This window comes from Helicoverpa zea, chromosome 2 (genome assembly GCF_022581195.2).
Source record: "Helicoverpa zea isolate HzStark_Cry1AcR chromosome 2, ilHelZeax1.1, whole genome shotgun sequence".
Lineage (NCBI taxonomy): Eukaryota > Metazoa > Arthropoda > Insecta > Lepidoptera > Noctuidae > Helicoverpa > Helicoverpa zea.
This window is the reverse complement of record NC_061453.1, coordinates 7,016,656-7,035,624: the sequence shown is the minus strand read 5'-3', so window position 1 is coordinate 7,035,624 and position 18,969 is coordinate 7,016,656. Positions and strand designations below refer to the sequence as shown.

Genomic DNA, 18,969 nt, shown 5'->3' with positions numbered 1-18,969 from the left:
GATTCAGCTGAGTACCAGTTGAATAATTGAATTCAAACCCCTTCATTGTCACCAAAATACGATGAATATACGTGTAAGTCGTTGTGACTGCAGTTAGAGCGCATGACAGTGGTGATGACGCCGGCTCGCACTTTGCTGACGACCGAGGCGCGCTGCGGGACCGCCAACCTCGAGTGCCAGGTGTCCGGCGCGCGCGTCTGCATCGACTCGCTCAGCGCCTGCGACGGCGTGCCCAACTGCGGCTCCTATGGTATACAACACAAACATAACCAATCATGACAACTAGATCTTTGAGAAGAACCCGAAATCCACAAGACCAAAATTCATCTATTCAAAGTAGGCTGAAAATCAGCACTTTTTGAAGGTCAAAGTTACAAAAGTCAGGGCCCTCAAAACGCCCGCCCTTTACCACTTCCTATGTGTTTTTGCTTTGAAGAAGAAGTGGTGGAACAAACTCCCCAGCAACACAATTCCGTTTGTATGGTTTGAAGAACCGTATCATACAAGTGTAGGAGGCAGTATAGCATAAATCTCTACTAATATTATGAAGCTGAAGAGTTTGTTTGCGCTACGCGCTACTCTCAGGAAGTACTGGTCCGAGTTGAAAAAAAATTATAATAGCCTTTTTATCGAGGAAGACTAGGTACTTTTTATCCTTGTTCGTGCAGAAGTTCCGACGGGATACGGGTGAAACCGCTGGCAGAAGCTAGTCTATAATATAGTGGTCCGATCTGAAGTTTTTTTATTAGTGGAACCGAATAGTGGATTTCACTATTCGGTTCGACATGAACTGTAGCTTTTACATAGGTTTACGGACACCGCGTTTATTACTTCTGTTTTTCAGACATTTATGATGAGGATCGGCTAACCTGCGGCGCGGCGGCTGGACTACAGCACAATGTATGCCTCGCCGCCATCACATTCCTGGCCGTGCTTCTCACTATACTGTATACAGTGCACTATTGGCTCAAGCGATGCGTGCCCAAAGTGTCAGACGCCTTCTTCATATACACCGATGCTGCTGAGAATGTGTAAGTTTCATCTGCTGACAACATTTGTAACATTAATAACATACCTACATTTGTTATATTATCTAATCTAAAGCTATGACATGCATGTAGGAAGTCGTTTCTTGTGCTGTAGCTGCTATTTAATCCTATATATTTGTCATCCCCTATCTCGGAAATAGTATTTTTCCTCCTTGGTATCAGAGTTCAAAAGTCGTTTTTGTCCTCTAGAGCAACAAAGTATAAATGTACCTACGTGCCTACTCAAATAGAGTAGGTATACGTTTGTGAATTCTATCACCATAGTGGCGATTTAATTCAGAACTCAGACTTAATTAATAATTATTGTTAATTTGCTTAGCGCGCCAGTATCTTTTTTGATGAAAAGTTACGTGTTGCACTTGAGTGTAAAAATTATTCACCTCGTGATGTGGTTGAAAAGCAACTTTGCATTTAATTATTATTGTACTTATTTCAGTTTATATTTGGACCCCATTATGCGATCGCCCAACGATACCGGATTCTCAAAATTCTTTTACCAACCAAGGGGCATGCATGATTATATGGAACACCCAGGAATGCAAAGAAGACATAAAACAGTTTGTAGTTATTTAATGGATAGATTTCAAAGAATTTTCAGATTAAAACGCACAAAAAGATTTTCAGGAAGTTTACGAGGCATTGCTGAAGCTGATTACGATGGATTAGACGTAATTGACTCTTTTGGCGAAATAGAGTTAGGTAAACTAGAATCTGCTTTGACGGCCGATGTCGCTGTGCAAACAGGATCAAGTTTAGAAATTGAAGGAATAGAAAGAGTCCTAGTAAGCGAATCATTAGATATAATTAATTCAGATTATGATTTCGAAGCCTACCCCGAGCTAAAAAGTATAGCATCGGATAATGGTAAAATGTTTGATGACAATATGCTAGCAAACCAACCTTCAGAGGAGTTAAACATGTTAAAGTTCTTCAGAAAATCACGATCGATTTCAATGCAAATGTCTTCTAGAGATATCAGTGACATAGCAGCAAGACAGCAACCCGATACAGAGGACAAGGAAACTCAAAGTGTTGAATTTTATGAGGAATTTGTGACTGCCAGTCTCCTGTCAGTAATTGACGAAGTGCCTGAAAAGAAGCCAGGACAAGGAATTGTTCGAAAAAAATTAAGATTTGAAGGAGAAACGAAGGCTGTAGATCCTGATGAAGATAATGCTCAAGAAGAGGAGGCCATTCCTGAAAAACGTCGGCGAAGTGTCATGTTCGGCGGTAAACATTTAGCTGATAGTGATAGTGACAGCAATGAGCCAACTACTAGTAATGCTAACAAGGAATTTAAATCCTATTTTTGGAGTAAAAACAAAAATAAGAAACCGACTAAAAAGAAGTCGCAACAGCTTCCTCTACGTTAAAACTCAGATAACATGTTATATATCTTCAATTATGTATTTTTATAATTTTGTACGTAAAGTTGAATGTTCAGGTGGCTTTATGAAATAATTTCTTAGATAAAAATATTTTTGATATTATATAGTTTGTATAATTATTTATACTGTCGCGCATCGCTTGAAGATGGTCGGCACAGCGGCGTCTGCGCCCGCGCCGCTATTTCCTAATTAAGACCAATTGTGCACCGGATAGAACACGTGCCAAAATGTGTGATGTCTTTTTAATGTCATTCCGTCATCGTTTGTACCTACCGGTATTATTGTAGCACGTTTTTTTATATTGTACAACAATAAATATTCAAATATTGAATATTTATTTTATGGTTTATAGTTCGGCCATTCAGAGAATGCGTTCCTGACACGTCGCGATTGAACTGACGACGTAACTTTGCAATGGCGTTGCAGTTACGATAAAAATATTTTTGCTGGTTGTTTACCGTTTTAACAATTGAGGAGCATTAAAACAACATTATTATATCAATAATCAATGAATGTTATTACGTCGTCAGTTCAATCGCGACGTGTCAGGAACGCATTCTCTGAATGGCCGAACTATAGTTATCAATATTACAACAATATAAAAAATATTCAAAAATAATATCTATGTACTTATATAATATTCTCGTAAAAATACCATCATTTTTGTTTTGCTCTTTCGTGTGTTACTAAATGTCATATCAGTGGCTCCATTAAAATTTGAGTAGGTATTTATATCTTATTGTAATTGCATGGATGCTTGAGCTTAACTCAGAGTGTATAAGCATAGAAGCACTAGGCAGAGTACATGTTGTGTTCTCCGTATCGTATGAATCACAACATCACAAGTTACATCCTTAAATTATGAGAAGGTGCCTGTGGTCCCGGAAAGTATCCAATGATATCGTGGAAACCCCAATTGTTTGTACTGCTGTTTGTTTACTCTGGTATAAAGTACATTTTCAGAGGAATGTTTCCCTCCAAACTTTGTAGTAAATATAAATGTTTTTTCTGGGGAAATAAAATGTAGGCGAACTGAATGCTACAATAAAATATTTATTTTGGACACGATTTATCTTGTATTCCTTGCAATGTAAGTGATTGATTCAGATTCTAAAAACATCAAGCGACTTATGAATAGAGGCAATCTACAAAATAGTATGTCTTTTATAGCCACACAACAGTCTATTATAACTGCAACACATAGACAGCAAACATTAAACTTACAGAGGATATTACAGTGACAAACAAACGGCTCGTTTTATTGGGGGCAATGAAATTTATCTTAGAGCTTTTATGTCAGTTCCAAAAAAGATAGATGTAAAAGTGTCAGACTAGGAGCGGGAGCCGAGAGCCGGTGCGCGAGGTCATTTCAATTGAAATCAATTAAAGCAATTGAGTCCAATTGAGCGCGCGGCAGATTCTGCGTCGCGCTCCGTCGCCAGAGAGATTTTATGTGAAGCGCCTACGCGCCGTCACATGACTCACTGAACATCATCCTGACCTTTTCTTGGTATGATCCTATTTAACAGGAATATTTACATAGTGATTGAATACATAAACTATGTACACATGAAGTTAAATGAACGATATGTAAATTATTATATTAAACATGTGGGCTTTTGCAATGGAAAATTTTTGAATATCATGGACCGATTTGATACATATCGCGTCCGTCAGCCATCGACGGCAATGTAGCGGGAAAAAACGTGGAAATGCGTCGTTATAAGAGAAAAAATATCCAACGATACACACATGGGATTTTTTTAAACACAATTGGAAATATGAATCCCAATATTTCAAAACTCAACTAAAAAGTCTAACAACAAGTTATTATGTGAATCTAATATTATAAAGAGAAAACAATTTTATTTTGGTCTGTTTGTTTGCAATGGATACATTCAAAAACTACTGGATCGATTTAAAAACAATATTTACCAATATAAGAACCAATATACCTAACAATATAAGAAGGCTACACTATCTGCAAGTAAAATAGACTATATTGCAAATGGACGCGGGTGAAACCGCGAGAAAGCAGCTAGTATATTATAATAGTAAACCCCAATTTTATATTAAGGGTTTTTATTGATAGCTGTTTTAACCGGTCGGTAGGTATGAGTATTGTTTGTCAGTCATGAAAAACTGATACACAACTTCAAAAGCTGAAATGCAATTGAAATGGAAACTGGGGTTTTAATTTCTTACTAACCGACACGACCGGAGAGATCAGGTGCAGGACCGCATATTTGATGATTACACTTCCAAGAGGGAAGAGGATAAGTAGTGATTTTAAATATGTATATACTAAGTCAGGTTCGTTGACGGGAAGTAATGAAATACTTATAACATACTTACGTGTTCATGTACATATTACCTTAGGTACTGACCTAATGATGGAATGGTCAGAAAGTCAAAGAATGTATAGCTCTGGAATACGCTATTACCTAACTGTATAGGGCATTTTTTTATTTGTATCGTTTGAAACTTGAAAACAAAGCAATACAGAGACTTCGATATTTTTTCTCATTTCGAACACATCTGAGTATCTTGTGAGTTTCAGAACTTCATGACACAAGCTATATAATATGATAATATTCAAATGGCTACGGAAGTTTAGAAAGTGAGGGGCCCTGGAGTATCGCCCATGATTACCTACTTAACTTGTGTGCGGTTATTATTGAATCTCTCTTGGTCTAATATTATTTCAATATTTTGTAGAGTAGAATTTCACTTTCTATGTAGTATTTAGTTTGGTACCACTTCTGGCGTCTTTTATGGTGGTGTAGTGAAGTAACGTAAGTTGACTTCGTTGAAATGCCTTCTGCAGTTAAAATAAAAATATAATGATTCTACACAAAAGGGGGTTGTTTTTAGTCAGTGAAAGTGTAATGATTTCCCGTATATAAGCAATTTTCTTATTCATCAAATTGTATATATGTAGGTGAGATTAACAATACCTAATCAACATTAACATACCTAACATACAGGGTTTTGTATAGGTATATGTATATCTAAAGTTATTTAAGGAATCGATAGTCATGTATTTCACGTTTTGTGTGTCAATTAACAACAAATCAATATACTGAAGACACTAAATTCACCGGACACATTAGTTTTTAGTATTTTCAGTAAGGAAACGTTTGACTGTTTAAATCTGATAGTAGGTACGTTATAGGATATACCATTATACCTTAAGCAAGAAAACTGATAAAAAAAAAACTTTCAATCGCAGCAGATAACTGCTGTTGTGATGCTAGTAATAGACTTGATTTTTTGGAGAAATAATAATTAATCATATAATACATTGTCAAATAAATATTCCATTAAATGTTAAATGTGGGAAAGATCACAGAGTTATTTACAACAAGAGTGCATAACTTAGGTGGCTATTGGAGTGACATATTTGTTACCTCTAAATTGAGAAAATAAGTGCTTGTACTACGTGAAAATATTGTAGGTAATAAGCAGAGAAGAGTTTTTAGACACAGAATGGATCTCTGGAACAATACTGTAGCAAATTACCTATATAAAAGTTGTAGGTAATTCGAGCGCGAGTACGTGTTCCTCCAATATGCGTCCATGCATTTATAATTATTTTAAGCAGTTTAGTTTTCTAAAAGAGAAGATTTAGATAAACATTTATCTTTACTAAACTGGTAGGTAAATAAAGGACTGAAATCTGAAGTTTAACCATTTTCTATGTCATCTACGAGTATCTATAAATATATAAAAGAAAGTCGTTTTAGTAACACATTTTATAAGAATGGCTGAACCGTTTAAGCTCATAATTAGAGGGGTGGTAGCTTAGGCCCGGGAGAAGGACATAAGAAGTTTTTATCACTATCCGGGACGCGGGTGAAAAAAAAACGCCGGCAAAAGCTAGTTATTTATAAAATATCATACTGTCACACAAGAACAAACAGAATTTAACAAGAAGAAGACCCATACTTAGGGCAAAATAAGAGTAGAGGCGGGCGACGCCGACGCGACGGTGACGTGGGGTTAAGCTGCTGAGTCGGAGACTCGCGACCAAAATATATATACCTATCTATCTATGGGGCTAACGTCAAAAACGTAAGGTGGAAAACATATTCAGTCGGCTTTTTTTCCAACTAATATAATTGTTATAACACAGAATCAGATATTTTGATTAAGATTTTGAGTTTGCATCAAAATATGTTTAGGGGATTATTTAATTTGTGTAGGTAAATCTATGAATCAACGTGTATGTCCTCCTATATATGTACATACGTAGGAGTTATGGTTAAAAATATGATTCGTGCCACACCCAGTGTGTAAGTAAGAACCAATAATCTAACACATTTAATAAAGAGACAGCCGTGAATGTATGGATAATAAAATGTCTTAAGAAACCTTACCTTTAGCCCCCATTAAAATAAAACTGAACATTTCAAACTGTGCGTCATTCATGCAGCCATATTTCGTCAGCAGCGCGCGCACTATTTCGGTCAACACGAAGAGTTCGGACACGGAGTCCTTGTACAGAACACGCAACTACGCCAGCTCCAGCACTTCCCACTTGGCTTTCCACACTTCACAATTAACACCATCCTATGACACAGAGCACAATCTATCCTATAGTAAATGACTTTAGCTGACTAATGAATTATAACACAAAGATATCGACACACGCGTCTCAGACGGCCGGTGCGTTCGACCGTGACCCATTTGTTTCAAACCACACCAACTGCAAATGCGACGAGAAGTGCATCAGCGAGTGCAATTCGTGTTGTCTGAAAGTCACCAATAAGCCCAATGAAGCAGAGATCCCGCTGGCGAGCGCCAGCACCAACCTAAATAGACTCTGATCATCTAAATTGACTTCAATTAAATAACAACCGAAATTGTTGAAATGCGCCATTACTCCCTCGGCGCTAATCTAAGTGCCAATAGTCAGGGCGAATGTTTTATTAATAATAGCCAGCAATAACTGTTAATTAATAATTAAGCGATGGTGTCGTTGATCGGCATCAGTGCGCGTGCGTCGACGGCTCGACGCAGCGCGCATTCAGATCAGCTGCATCCCGTGCCAGCCAGTGTTCTACCGGAGATACAGTTACCAGTGCTTTCGTACTTACGTTTTAATCCAATAATATTACTAGTGTGATTGGGCTATAGGTGTACGTGGCGGATATATAAATAGCAGAAAACAGGTTGGTAGAAGTTTGTTGATAGTGAGATGGTGAAGACAATTATTACCATGTAAGATGTGTAGGTAAAGGTAAAACTGAAAAGTGCTGTGAAAATGATAATCCAATTATTATTTTCCAAAGCTGTGAATATTTTCCCACGGCTATAAATCATGAGAGAGACATATCAGTGGTGTTGATACGGATTTACAATAAAGTGTATGGACTTTCAAAATAATGATGTGGGCGTTCGGCCCTACAATAGCACCGAAACAAACAAATATTGCGAGAGTTTGTGGGAAGCCCGCATAGTGCGCCGACGATGGCAGTGCGGTGCGCAGCCCGCAGCAGCCGGCGCGAGGGGAGCCCGGAGCGGCCGGAGCGCGCGCGGCTCGTGGCGCCCGGGGGTGTGGCTGCGCGACGCTACCATTGGTGTCCCGCCGAGCTCGCGCCTCAGTCGTAAGCGCCCGCTCCACACACTCAAATCTGTCTCCTACGGCGGCACACTACGACCGAGAATAGCACTCGCACTCGCGCTCTCGTCTCTCTCGGACGCGCTACTCATTGGCTCAAAACCTACATCGAGCGACGTATTATGGTAATATAAATTGACCAACCGTAGAGCAAATTCGGTTAGTTCGTTAAAGTTGATTAAAGCCATTTAACCGGGACGGACACGAGGATACGAACGGCGCGAGCGTTCGTCGATCCCGGGGGTTCGGTTAAATGAAGTCAAATTGTTTAATATCGGAGTAGATAAATCTGAGTGTCGCGTTCGGTCGGTGGAGCGAGCTGCGCCGCGACGGAGCCGAGCGAGGTGCGCGCCGAGGTAGCGGGCCCGCCGCCGCCCGCCGCCGACGGCTACATGTACGTGTGCGAGAGCGCCGGAGCCGGCTCGCGCTACGAGTGCTTCGAGCCCGGCCACCACATGGAGCAGCCGCCCTTCGACGACCACATGTTCGCCGAGTTCCCCAAAGAGCGCCAGGTGCAGGTGGTGGTGGGCGAGATCGGCGAGCTGTACCGCGACGAGCTGCCCGTGTTCGCGCCCGCCGCCGACCACAAGCGCAAGGAGGAGCCCATGCTGCTGCAGGCCGTGGAGTCCAGCCCCGTGCCGCACGCGCCGCCGCCGCCGCCGCCAGCCTCCAAGAAGAGTGACAAGAAGAAGAGCGACAACAACGGAATCAAGAAAAAGAAAACGAGGTAAGTTTTCCCACCTAAGATTCTTATTTTACCTCATAAATACTCTATTATTATTAACAATAATTTACTTTCATACAATAATGTTAATAATTTCTGGAGTATACAAAAATGTGATAAAAAGTTGGCTACGGATACGCTGCTACGAATTTTCTATTTGCTACGAAGATAATTTGTAGTCGCCGTCTTATACGTAGCAAGGTGGCTACGATCTTCGTAGTAGTTTCGTAGGCGTAAGCTACGTGCTTTTCTAAATTGTGCATAAGTATTTAATTTTAATGAAAAGTGACAGATCTGAGGTTTAAATATTATATGTGTGAGGAAATGGTAGAAGTAGTTATAGAGTAGGTACCTAACTACTTTTCATAGAAATAAAAATCGAGCAAAAGTAGAGGGTTTGGTAATGTTTACATGAAAAAGTTTTACTAAAAAAGCTGCGTAAAATGTCATATTTTTCCAGAAAAAAATAAACAAACGGCAAATTCCAGTGTCAACTATAAAAAAATTGATTATAAGCGATAAAAAAGGTATTACAGTTCTTTGTTGACAATAAAATCATTCTAACCACCAAATATTCGATTCTTTTTTTAATAATTAAGAAGATTGGTATCAAACTACATATACCTATTGATTTGTCAAAGAATCGACGTATGGTTCGAATTAGTAAGCTGTCAGATCAAGTAAAATACTGCACGAAATTCCCAATCGACATTGTGTCTTAAAAAATCAGTTCACAAATGAACTCATAGTATGCACCTACTTACAATATTGATAAAAAAATCTTAGACATCGCCTACAAAACGTTACTTGCGTTATTTAAGGCTATCTATCAACTAGAGTGCAACATATCAAATGATGAAGTGGTTCCTATAAACGTTTGACGTGTGTCGGCACGCGCCGCTGTCACAGGTGACCGGCGCGCGCGCACCCTCTCTGAATTAATTCTATTGTATAGTCGCCAATCCACCCCAGTTTTATTAATTATTTGCATTACTAATACGATGATTTTTAATACCTGATAAAAAACATATGGTTGGATGAAGGCATGTTAGATGTTTTCAATTGTTTTTTGGGAAAACAGTTTTTTATAATATTTTTTTTATCAAAAGGAGTTCGATGACTATTATCTTGGAAGAAAGCTAATATCATATTTTGTCCGGTGTTTGATTTATCACGACTGAAGATGATTGATTAAAGGGTATGTAGATAAAAGAGAGTTTAGCTTAACTACTTCAGGAATCTTATTTGATTTGTTGAGATAGCAAACTAATCAGACATTGTACATACATAGCTGCGTTTAAATTGATAAGTAGCTAACTCAGTACTCGCTATCTAACAAGATCCGATCTTTGAAATTACGTAGAAAGTATGGTACCAAATAGGGTAATAGTGTGGTAAATCGGTACCAGTTAGGATACCAGCTTGTTTGCAAGATTGCCATAATTTATATTTGACTATTCTGAAGTATTAAAAAAGGGAATTAAAAATTAAACCGAAAGTCTTTATCCTCCAACAACGACTCTTCCGCGATAGGAAATAATAATACATACGGGACTAAATAATAAAATTAGTAACTAGACTTTCAACCAAGAATGTTGAGATATTATCTGGCCATTTATGCTTGAATAGTATACTTCATAACGGCTCAACACCCTTATGATCGAGACAAAGCTTCAAGCGGCACCCTTCTTAGCAACAGCGCACTTGCTGCAGGCGTCTTGCAATAACTGCTGTAATAACCACGGAGGCGACATGTATCGTTCAGATTAATTACCCGTATGGCCGCGGGGAGTCAATTGCCTTATCTCACCATCTCGTGAATGGAGGGTACAACGCTTAATGAATGTAGTTGCAACAACTCTCAATGATCGCTCCGTTGATAGCGTACAACAATTATGTGGCTCATCTCTAAATATTTACAACTGCGTTATTAAATGGTGAACCAGCTTTAAGTACCTAACTGTTTTTATCCTAGGCGTTGTTGCTATGGTTTTAGAGAAGATTCGAAAATTATTTTGTGGCATTGTGAACTTTATTTTTAGGCGTAACTAAGTAAAAGGAAGCTACAAAATATATTTTCTAAATAGGTATTAGGTGCTCATAAACATCTCGATGTATCAAAATCCTGTGATGACAGGCACAATGAGTGTTGTAATAACTATCAAATAAAAATGTGGTGTAACAATTAATAACACGATACCACTATAAGTTTAAAGTCAATTGGCAGGCAATTAGAGGTGCTCGCGCGCAACGGGGGTGAATTTCGTTTCACGCTCAATCAATTTCTGCGCGTGCGCGGCCCGCAGCCATATTGCACGCGTCAGATGGTGGATGCGCTCCGGAATGATAAGAATAAATTTATTTGTGAATGCATAATTGAGAGCATAACAAGTTGCTGTTCAAGTAGGGGTCGTTTATTGTTTAGAACAATATCGAAATCCTCCCTAACACAGAGTAAACATTTTAACATAGAGTAACCTTGAATACTAGGTTCCCTTGAATACTAGGTTTCGCTTCTCAATTCTATCTGTTTTAGAGTATTCGTTTTTGATATTGGTGCTTTCTTCCACAGGACCACTTTCACGGCGTATCAGCTTGAGGAGCTAGAACGAGCGTTCGAGCGCGCACCGTACCCCGATGTGTTCGCACGAGAAGAGCTGGCTCTTAAACTTAACTTGTCTGAATCACGAGTACAGGTTGGTACTTTATTTTATACAAATATTAATTAGAGTAGACCTTTAACAATAGGATCCCATTTACAATTAGGTATATTAGTCGATGTTGGCAAACGTAGTGTAGGACGTCCTCAGGCACGGTGGAGTGATGACTTGCGCAAGACGGCTGGCAGGAGCTGGATGCGAGAAGCCGAAAATCGATCTCAGTGGCGTGCACTTGGAGAGGCCTATGTCCAGCAGTGGACTGCGATAGGCTGATGATGAGTCGATGTTGGTAATATAATTGTATTTTGTATTCCAATAGGTTTGGTTCCAAAACCGAAGAGCAAAATGGCGTAAAAGAGAGCCTCCACGCAAAACAGGGTACATCGGTTCCAGTTCACCGAGCTCCACGACGTTAGGCGGCGGCTTCTCCGGCATCGGCGGTAACTTGCCCGCCTTCCCGCAGAACGGCCTGCCTGCACCGGCTGACTCCTGGTCGTACCAGCACTCCTACGAACTATCCTCGCATCATTTGTTGTCGTCAAGCAGTGGCGGATACCCGGGCTTCAATGCTCAACCAGCTCCATACTCGTATACGACCGTCCTCAACGGGCACGACGGCCAGATGTTCGCGCCGCGGCACTCATACGAGTACGGCGAAGGCAGTCCGCCGCCGCTGGGCGTGCGCGACTACCCGATGATGGCGGCGCACTCGCCGCAGATGGAGCCGCACGCGCACGACGAGAAGCTGGAGTACCGGGCGCACGAGCACGAGGACAAGTACTCGGCGTGCGCGCTGCAGGACGAGCCGCGGTACGCCGCGCCGCCCGAGGACTACGACAAGTGCGCGCTCGTGTCGCACGACAAGCACTACGAGATGGAGCGCCACTCCGACCTCACACAACCCGTCGTCGTCAAGATGGAGCCCAGCACCGGACAGGCATACACCACGCTGCCTCCTTTTTTGAATTGAAATACTCCTTTTCGAAATTATCCTAGCGTTAGTAAGCGAGTGTAATTTCGAAAGGGAGTATTAGCAAGTATCTCAAGTAGCAGATAGATATGAACGTATATAAATATATCTTCTGTTTTGTTCTCATTTTTTTAATTAGTGCATGTTATCTACATTTTATATGAATTAATTCACTGACTATACCTATATCGATTCAGGAATGAGTTCATATAAAGTAGAAAAATAATATTATTAGACTAGGTATTGATTCATAAATTCCATGTAATTGGTATGCCAAAGTAGTTTAAATTTTGTATTTTTGTAGTTATAAAAATTTTGCTGCGTTTTAAAGTTATCTCTCGCAATAACTGTAAATAATGTTTTAATTTAATAATAATATTAGATGTAAACAAATGTGCCTCTTTACAGTTTAATTTGTTTGTAGGTTTTGTTTAATTTATAAGCTACGAATAGTGTGTACCATCCGTTAGGGTGCTAGTGAGGGGATCTTCTATGGAATAACTACTGCTCGCATATACGGCGCTTTGAAGCCCGCGGTTCGATCTCATTAGCAACTTTACGGGTAGTCTCTATTCATTGAGTAAAGTACTCGTAGACTTCGCTTCTCGTGCATTCCTTGTGCCTTATCTTGACAATGCTCGTTATCAATTATTGTTATACCATAATGATATCGTATGATACAGCATCTTTTGTAAGTATAAGTTAGATTAGTCCTAGTATAAATTCTATTTTAGATAGTATAGTGTGTAAATATATTTTGAAAACGTGAACAGTTCGTGCCAAAAATTAAGTAGGAAAGCCCAGAAGATGGGACAGCATCCAATAGGTGCTTATACTTTAGATATCGACAATTAGGTATTTTAGATTAGTAATCATTCTAATTTTTATTTATTTTACTAAGAATATATATTTAATTGTTTGTTTCCCAATCTACAGTCTCCTTAAACAGAGATGCGGTTATTTAGAATTCGTATATTTCTAAGAAATTCACATTTTATAATCATGTGATTCTCGAACAAGTGTCTGTTTTGTGGTGAATGCTTTAATTAATTTCTTTTTAGGAATAATCAGCAGCGAAAGTATAACAACACAATAACACAATTATATCTAAATCAAGATAGACACGCTCATCACATTGAAGATACACATTTAGTGACAAACGAGCATAACTTTCGTTGTTGACCATACCTATGTTTTTTTGCATCTAGCTTTTAAATTACTATATTATGTATGATAGGCTATATTTGCAGGATGAACTAATATAATAACATGAATTAAGTACCTACGTAAAACAAGGAGTTATATTTTCTTACATTTCCATTTATAGAATCGGAAGGTAGATATCAAATAGATATCAGATAGATCAAAATTTTGAAAAATGTGCAAAATAAGAACAGTAAGAAAGGATGATTGTGTCTGGTCGGGGTTGAAGATGGCTGTTTGTTGAGCAATAGATCTTTTAGAAATAAAATTGTCTACTGCGCAGCTAAACTGCCAACTTCAAGTTCGTCAAGATATGTGGCCTTTTTAATAGGTTTTTAGGAATAACATGCAAAATCTTTTATAATATAACAAAAGGGACCAATGAAATATAAATCATTTAAAAGACAGGTCTGCTAACAACGAATATTTAGCAGGGTAACTATAAAACTAGTTAGAAAAGTAAAATTAATTAAGAGTTATTTCCCATTCGTGTGTTTACTTTAATGAAGCATTTATATTAAGTTAATGTTAAGGTAAGAGAGCAATAAGCTGGATATTTTGTAATATTTAATTGTAAGGAAGACGAGAAATTATAATACAAATGTGCTTAAAGTGAGTTTTTTATTTAATCATTCGAGTACCAAGTACCTTTTGCTAACAGTTAAATGTACACGTCTATAAACATTTATATACAATTTAAAATTAACACGTTAATAAAGTTATGTACATTTTTTTTTTCAATATTAATTTTAGACACTAATCAAAGACAAATCAAAGTAAATCTATTTTCGCTCTCACAGTTAGATTTTTAGCCCTGTATTTTTTTATTGGCAATAAAAATGAGAACAAAGATGAAAAAAAATTAAACGTTAAAGAAAACAATATAAAAAACGTTCCGCTCATTTATTTTTACACTTTTAGAAATATCGTAAAAAGGCACTAAGAAAGATTTTTTTTACAAGTTTAGGATTTGTTTGATATATTTTTTAGTTTAATTTTATTTAACACGTCGCATTGGTGTTGCCATATTCAGCCAGAACACCAACCAACACAACTACATATTCAAAAACTCTTTAACCTTTAAATAAATACTGACCATATTTCCTTATCGCGTCACTATCATTCGCGACTCACACTGACGTCATATTTTTTGAGCGGCCACTCTCACACCGTCCTGTCTCGCCCATATACCGTCTCCACTAAAGTGGTATTTTTTCTCAATACTGTATAACACTAGGCTTAGGATTTGGTCGTCACTGAGTCTGTCTAAATGCATGTGAGTGTAATTCAGTTCTTCTTTCAATGGACCACTTGGTTCCTGGCCTGTACGCAGGCTTAGAAAGTTGTTTATGTAGTATTGTACTTCGGCACTGGAAAGAAGTGATAATAAATTAAATGGGATTTAAACATAAATGGTGAAATGTGGCTGTTAGTTCCGCCTTATAAATACTTGATCTTATTTCTCAACCAACAACCCAAAAAAATGGTTCAACGAACAGCATTGTCTATGTGCTTATTTCAGTCTTTTATCCCAACCATTTTTAATAGTCGGGTAAAACAGACGGATGAAGAGTTCCATTTGGAATCACTCTGTGAAACCACTAGGCCCTTAGAAATTCTCTCTAATCCACTGACCTCTATATTTACCACTGGACCGGCTGTTCCGTGCGTTTGACAGCAATTTTTTTGTGCCCATTTGAAGCGCCAATATCGTCTAAGCGAGTGCCACAGATCTAATTTTGACGTATAATTTCAAATGGCTGTGAGAGAAGTGTTTGTTCATTGGTTCACTGTAAAATAATTTTAGGACCACGGACACTCGCTATGTCTAACAGCGCCAAATGGCGATTATCAAACGGGCACAAAAGCACGTTGACAACAGCCTGTCCAGTGGTAAATATAGAGGTCAGTGCTCCAATCACATGGGCCTAAAATACATGAACCTAACTCGTAAAAAGAGGATTTGTTTCGCACAGGAAAAAGCCTGTTATGTTAAACTATTTACTTTCTAATACTCACACGGGGTAAAGAAGAATCAAACAGTTATTAAAAATGATTTGATCGTCAAACGTCTTCCTGAGAAACTGTATGTTTTCGTCGATAACGTTCATAGCAACATGTAGCCAGTACTTATGTCGTCTCAGTTCCTTCAAAATGCTACTGGTTAAAGGTTCGTTGGTAGTTATATTGCGCTTTGGCAAACTCTTTAGCGACGAAGATATGAGTATTGCTATGTCTCGGCCGCACACTTTGTCGCCGAAATTGCTTATGTAACTGCGAAAGGTAAATACATATTTGAGTATAGTTTAAAGCGTATAAATGCGTTGTTGGTAAAAAATATCTATGCTGTGAATTGCAATTTCTTAGACTTCAAAAAAATCTGTAATGAAGTTCATGGTATCATTTTACATATTTCTTATTTAACCACAATGGGATAAATATTGTTGTAGTGTGTAGTGTGTCGCGGTTTCATTTCAACTGTTCTGAGATTGGGCATTTGTTAACAAAGGGTAAAATAATAAAGATTCAACTTACTTATTAAAGACTTGCGAAGATGAGACTAAGTGATTTAAGCTAAAGCATTGTTTCTTTGCAGATTCTATTTTACTAAGTCGATTTAACATTTTCTTCTTGTGTATGACAAGTAGTAGAATCTGGAAGTTAAAATGTAAAAATTAAAAAGTGATAATGAACCTTAACACCCTTAAATAGAGTACAGTTTCGTGTTTTTAAACAGTGCAAACAGGTTCTTACCCTAGGATTTGTTGACAAGACTTTGTACTCCTTTAAATTTCTTAGTTCTTCTAAACGCTCACGAACAGTCTCAGGTTTCATGCAGAAAATTTTTAAACACCTTCTTTGTGCCTCAAGGGATATCCTAAATTCCTGGAACAAAGTTAGAACAAAACAGTTTTATTCACAGAACAGTATTCAATTTAGGAATAAAGGTTATGGCACAGTATAGCGGCACCGCAACAGCACGGCTCCACACCAGCATTTAAGTTGTTATTCAATTTAGAGCATTAAATCGTGTATATTATAATATATTTCGTAATGTCAATATGAAAAAGCCAACGGCGAGCAGTCAGCGCGCTTGCCGCTACCACACAACTCGACTCGCCGCCCGCGTGCTGCAAGCGAGCGGTCCTCATGCGTACAGCGCGCCGACGGCGTGCTAATTACGCGCCGCCTCCGAGCCGGCAGCGAAACAACGTCATTGCGTCGTGTTCAATCATAACTGTCTTAAAATAATATTGAGTTTGCGGTGACAGCAAGCTTACACCTCACCGCCGGCGCGCGGACGGTGCGCGGACGGCGAGCTTGCACCTTGCGGACAACGCGTAGTTAGCGCGCTGGCAGCTAGCCGTAGTCTAAATTCGAGGCGACGCCGTGCTGCAGCCGTGCTGTTGCGGTGCTGCTATAATGTGCCATGTCCCTAAGTTAGTATGTTTGAAGATAGTACCTCTAAAACATCTCTAACTTTTGCTATAGAATTGTAATTATTCTTTAAAATGGCAGGTTCTATTTTCAAAATGTCCCTTATGTCCATACCGGCCAGTGTGGGACAATTTTCTAAAATAAGTTTAGTATGCAAAGGATCTGCAGATATTATGAAGCCATTTCTTCTAATGCCAGGGATGTCGAACTTTATATCATTCTGTGCTATATTTATTGCTTCTTGGATGTCACTCATAGGCTTGTGTTTGAGAGGCAGATAGTTTTTACAATATTTCTGGAATTCTTCTGGTGTTACTGACAACTTCCAATGAAGATATCTTTCTAGTATGTTCATGCGTATTGTTACTGAAAGAAAAGTTTATGAATCAGATATTATACAGGAGAGACAAAAAAAAAAAAAATCATATCTTGGCTTACAGAACAATTAATAATTATTCAACAGATGGGTAGAATTTTACTTACATATACATGTATCAGTATCAGAGAATTTCTGTAAATCCTTACTACTGTCAGGCCACTCTTGGAACTTGTCCAATATTCTCTGTTCTAGTTGAAGGTCAGTTGGAAGGAATCCTTCTTTTTTTAGCCAAGCTATCTTTCTCAATCTTATCAGTGTGTGGTATCTGAAAGCAGAATTTTTATATATGAACTAATACTTCTAGTTCTTACATGAAAACTGAGAAGGTTGGTCTAGTTCACAAATCATCCTCATCCTCCGAGCCTTTTTCCCAAACTATGTTGGGGTCGGCTTCCAGTCTAACCGGATGTAGCTGAGTACTAGTGCTTTACAAGGAGCGACTGCCCTGCCTGACCTCCTCAACCCAGTTACCCGGGCAACCCAATACCCCTTGGTTAGACTGGTGTCAGACTTACTGGCCTCTGACCACCCGTAACAAATGCCAAGGATGCTCTATGACAGCCGGGACCTACAGTTTAACGTGCCATCCGAAACACAGTCATTGGTGTCTAAGATATACTTAGAAAGTACATACAAACTTAGAAAAGTTGCATTGGTACTTGCCTGACCTGGAATCGAACCCGCGCCCTCATACTCGAGAGGTTGGTTCTTTGCCCACCAGGCCACCACGACTTAACACACAAATATTTGATATAAATTTGAAAAAAAGACAGAGATATCAGATAGGTAAGTTACATTTTAAGAACAATCTCAAGGATGAAGTATCTATGAAACATGTTTCTGTTAAAAGTAAGATTAAATTCAATTTTCTTCTTCCAAAATTTCCCAAACAGAAGGAGGATCACAATTCAACTGTGTACATTATTGATAAATCTCAATTTGAAACCAAAACTCACTTTATAATATTTTTAGCAGAAATATGAATAAAACCACACTCTTTAAGTATTTCTGCATAGTTGTCCATAGTGATTGGGTTCATAACAAAGACATGGGGGTCTTGGCAGGCCTCCTCGGGTGTGATGCCGAACTTCTGTAAAATCTGTAGAGTGCACTCCAAGCCATCGTGGGTGACCTCGTCAATCTGTGGGTGCCTCTTCTTTATTAAGGCAATGTAGTCTTTAGATATCGATTCACCTGAAATATTCGAGCAAAGGTTATGCGTAAAATCTTTCTTATAACTCTCACCTATCAAATAAATATACAATATCACACTATTATAATAAAACTAGCCATGCAAGTCTTTTGCTGCCGAAAAGTTATTAGTTAAATTACCTGTAGTTTTCTTAAAGAAATCAAAAAACGGTATGTTGTGATAGTATTTTCTTGATGCAAGTTGACAAAAATACGATACTTGTAAACCTCCACTTCTATATTTCAAACTTTTGATAAGCGACCGCATATTAGTGAGGGTGTATTTTCTGGACTATTTTATTTTAATTGATTAAAGTTTTCACAAAATGTAAATATAAACAAAC

The 18,969-nt window shown here is 38.5% G+C and overlaps 3 protein-coding genes and 1 long non-coding RNA gene across 4 annotated transcripts; 2 read left to right on the top strand and 2 right to left on the bottom strand.

The window, feature by feature from the left end:
• The first annotated feature begins 102 nt into the window (after nucleotides 1-102).
• Nucleotides 103-2,492, top strand: LOC124640120. The gene is made up of 3 exons (XM_047177780.1): nucleotides 103-250; nucleotides 845-1,031; nucleotides 1,486-2,492. Exons 1-3 carry the CDS (start codon nucleotides 103-105, stop codon nucleotides 2,420-2,422), a joined length of 1,272 nt encoding a protein of 423 aa, XP_047033736.1. The 3' UTR covers nucleotides 2,423-2,492.
• Nucleotides 112-7,181, bottom strand: LOC124640149. Its single transcript, XR_006985527.1, has 3 exons — nucleotides 6,817-7,181; nucleotides 870-1,042; nucleotides 112-245 (listed from the first exon to the last, which is right to left on the bottom strand). It is a non-coding gene; the product is annotated as an uncharacterized LOC124640149 (long non-coding RNA).
• Nucleotides 7,182-7,190: 9 nt separating this feature from the next.
• LOC124640129 (paired box protein 6 homolog) lies at nucleotides 7,191-14,229 on the top strand. The gene is made up of 3 exons (XM_047177794.1): nucleotides 7,191-8,787; nucleotides 11,357-11,480; nucleotides 11,764-14,229. Exons 1-3 carry the CDS (start codon nucleotides 8,453-8,455, stop codon nucleotides 12,412-12,414), a joined length of 1,110 nt encoding a protein of 369 aa, XP_047033750.1. The 5' UTR covers nucleotides 7,191-8,452; the 3' UTR covers nucleotides 12,415-14,229.
• Nucleotides 14,222-18,922, bottom strand: LOC124640112 (transcription termination factor 5, mitochondrial-like). Its single transcript, XM_047177769.1, has 8 exons — nucleotides 18,767-18,922; nucleotides 18,391-18,628; nucleotides 17,539-17,699; nucleotides 17,081-17,421; nucleotides 16,372-16,503; nucleotides 16,153-16,271; nucleotides 15,637-15,891; nucleotides 14,222-14,987 (listed from the first exon to the last, which is right to left on the bottom strand). The coding sequence occupies exons 1-8, from the start codon at nucleotides 18,891-18,893 to the stop codon at nucleotides 14,759-14,761; spliced, it is 1,602 nt and encodes a 533-aa protein (XP_047033725.1). The 5' UTR covers nucleotides 18,894-18,922; the 3' UTR covers nucleotides 14,222-14,758.
• Between the last annotated feature and the right edge of the window lie 47 nt (nucleotides 18,923-18,969).

Coding starts and splice junctions, on each gene's coding strand:
- LOC124640120 (XM_047177780.1), top strand. CDS start 103: ATGACAGTGGTGATGACGCCGGCTCGCACTTTGCTGACGACCGAGGCG. Junction 251..844: donor GCCCAACTGCGGCTCCTATG/GTATACAACACA, acceptor TCTGTTTTTCAG/ACATTTATGATGAGGATCGG. Junction 1,032..1,485: donor ACCGATGCTGCTGAGAATGT/GTAAGTTTCATC, acceptor TACTTATTTCAG/TTTATATTTGGACCCCATTA.
- LOC124640129 (XM_047177794.1), top strand. CDS start 8,453: ATGTACGTGTGCGAGAGCGCCGGAGCCGGCTCGCGCTACGAGTGCTTC. Junction 8,788..11,356: donor ATCAAGAAAAAGAAAACGAG/GTAAGTTTTCCC, acceptor TTTCTTCCACAG/GACCACTTTCACGGCGTATC. Junction 11,481..11,763: donor TGTCTGAATCACGAGTACAG/GTTGGTACTTTA, acceptor GTATTCCAATAG/GTTTGGTTCCAAAACCGAAG.
- LOC124640112 (XM_047177769.1), bottom strand. CDS start 18,893: ATGCGGTCGCTTATCAAAAGTTTGAAATATAGAAGTGGAGGTTTACAA. Junction 16,504..17,080: donor AAGTTAGAGATGTTTTAGAG/GTACTATCTTCA, acceptor ACTTTGTTCCAG/GAATTTAGGATATCCCTTGA. Junction 14,988..15,636: donor TTGATTCTTCTTTACCCCGT/GTGAGTATTAGA, acceptor ACTTCTTTCCAG/TGCCGAAGTACAATACTACA.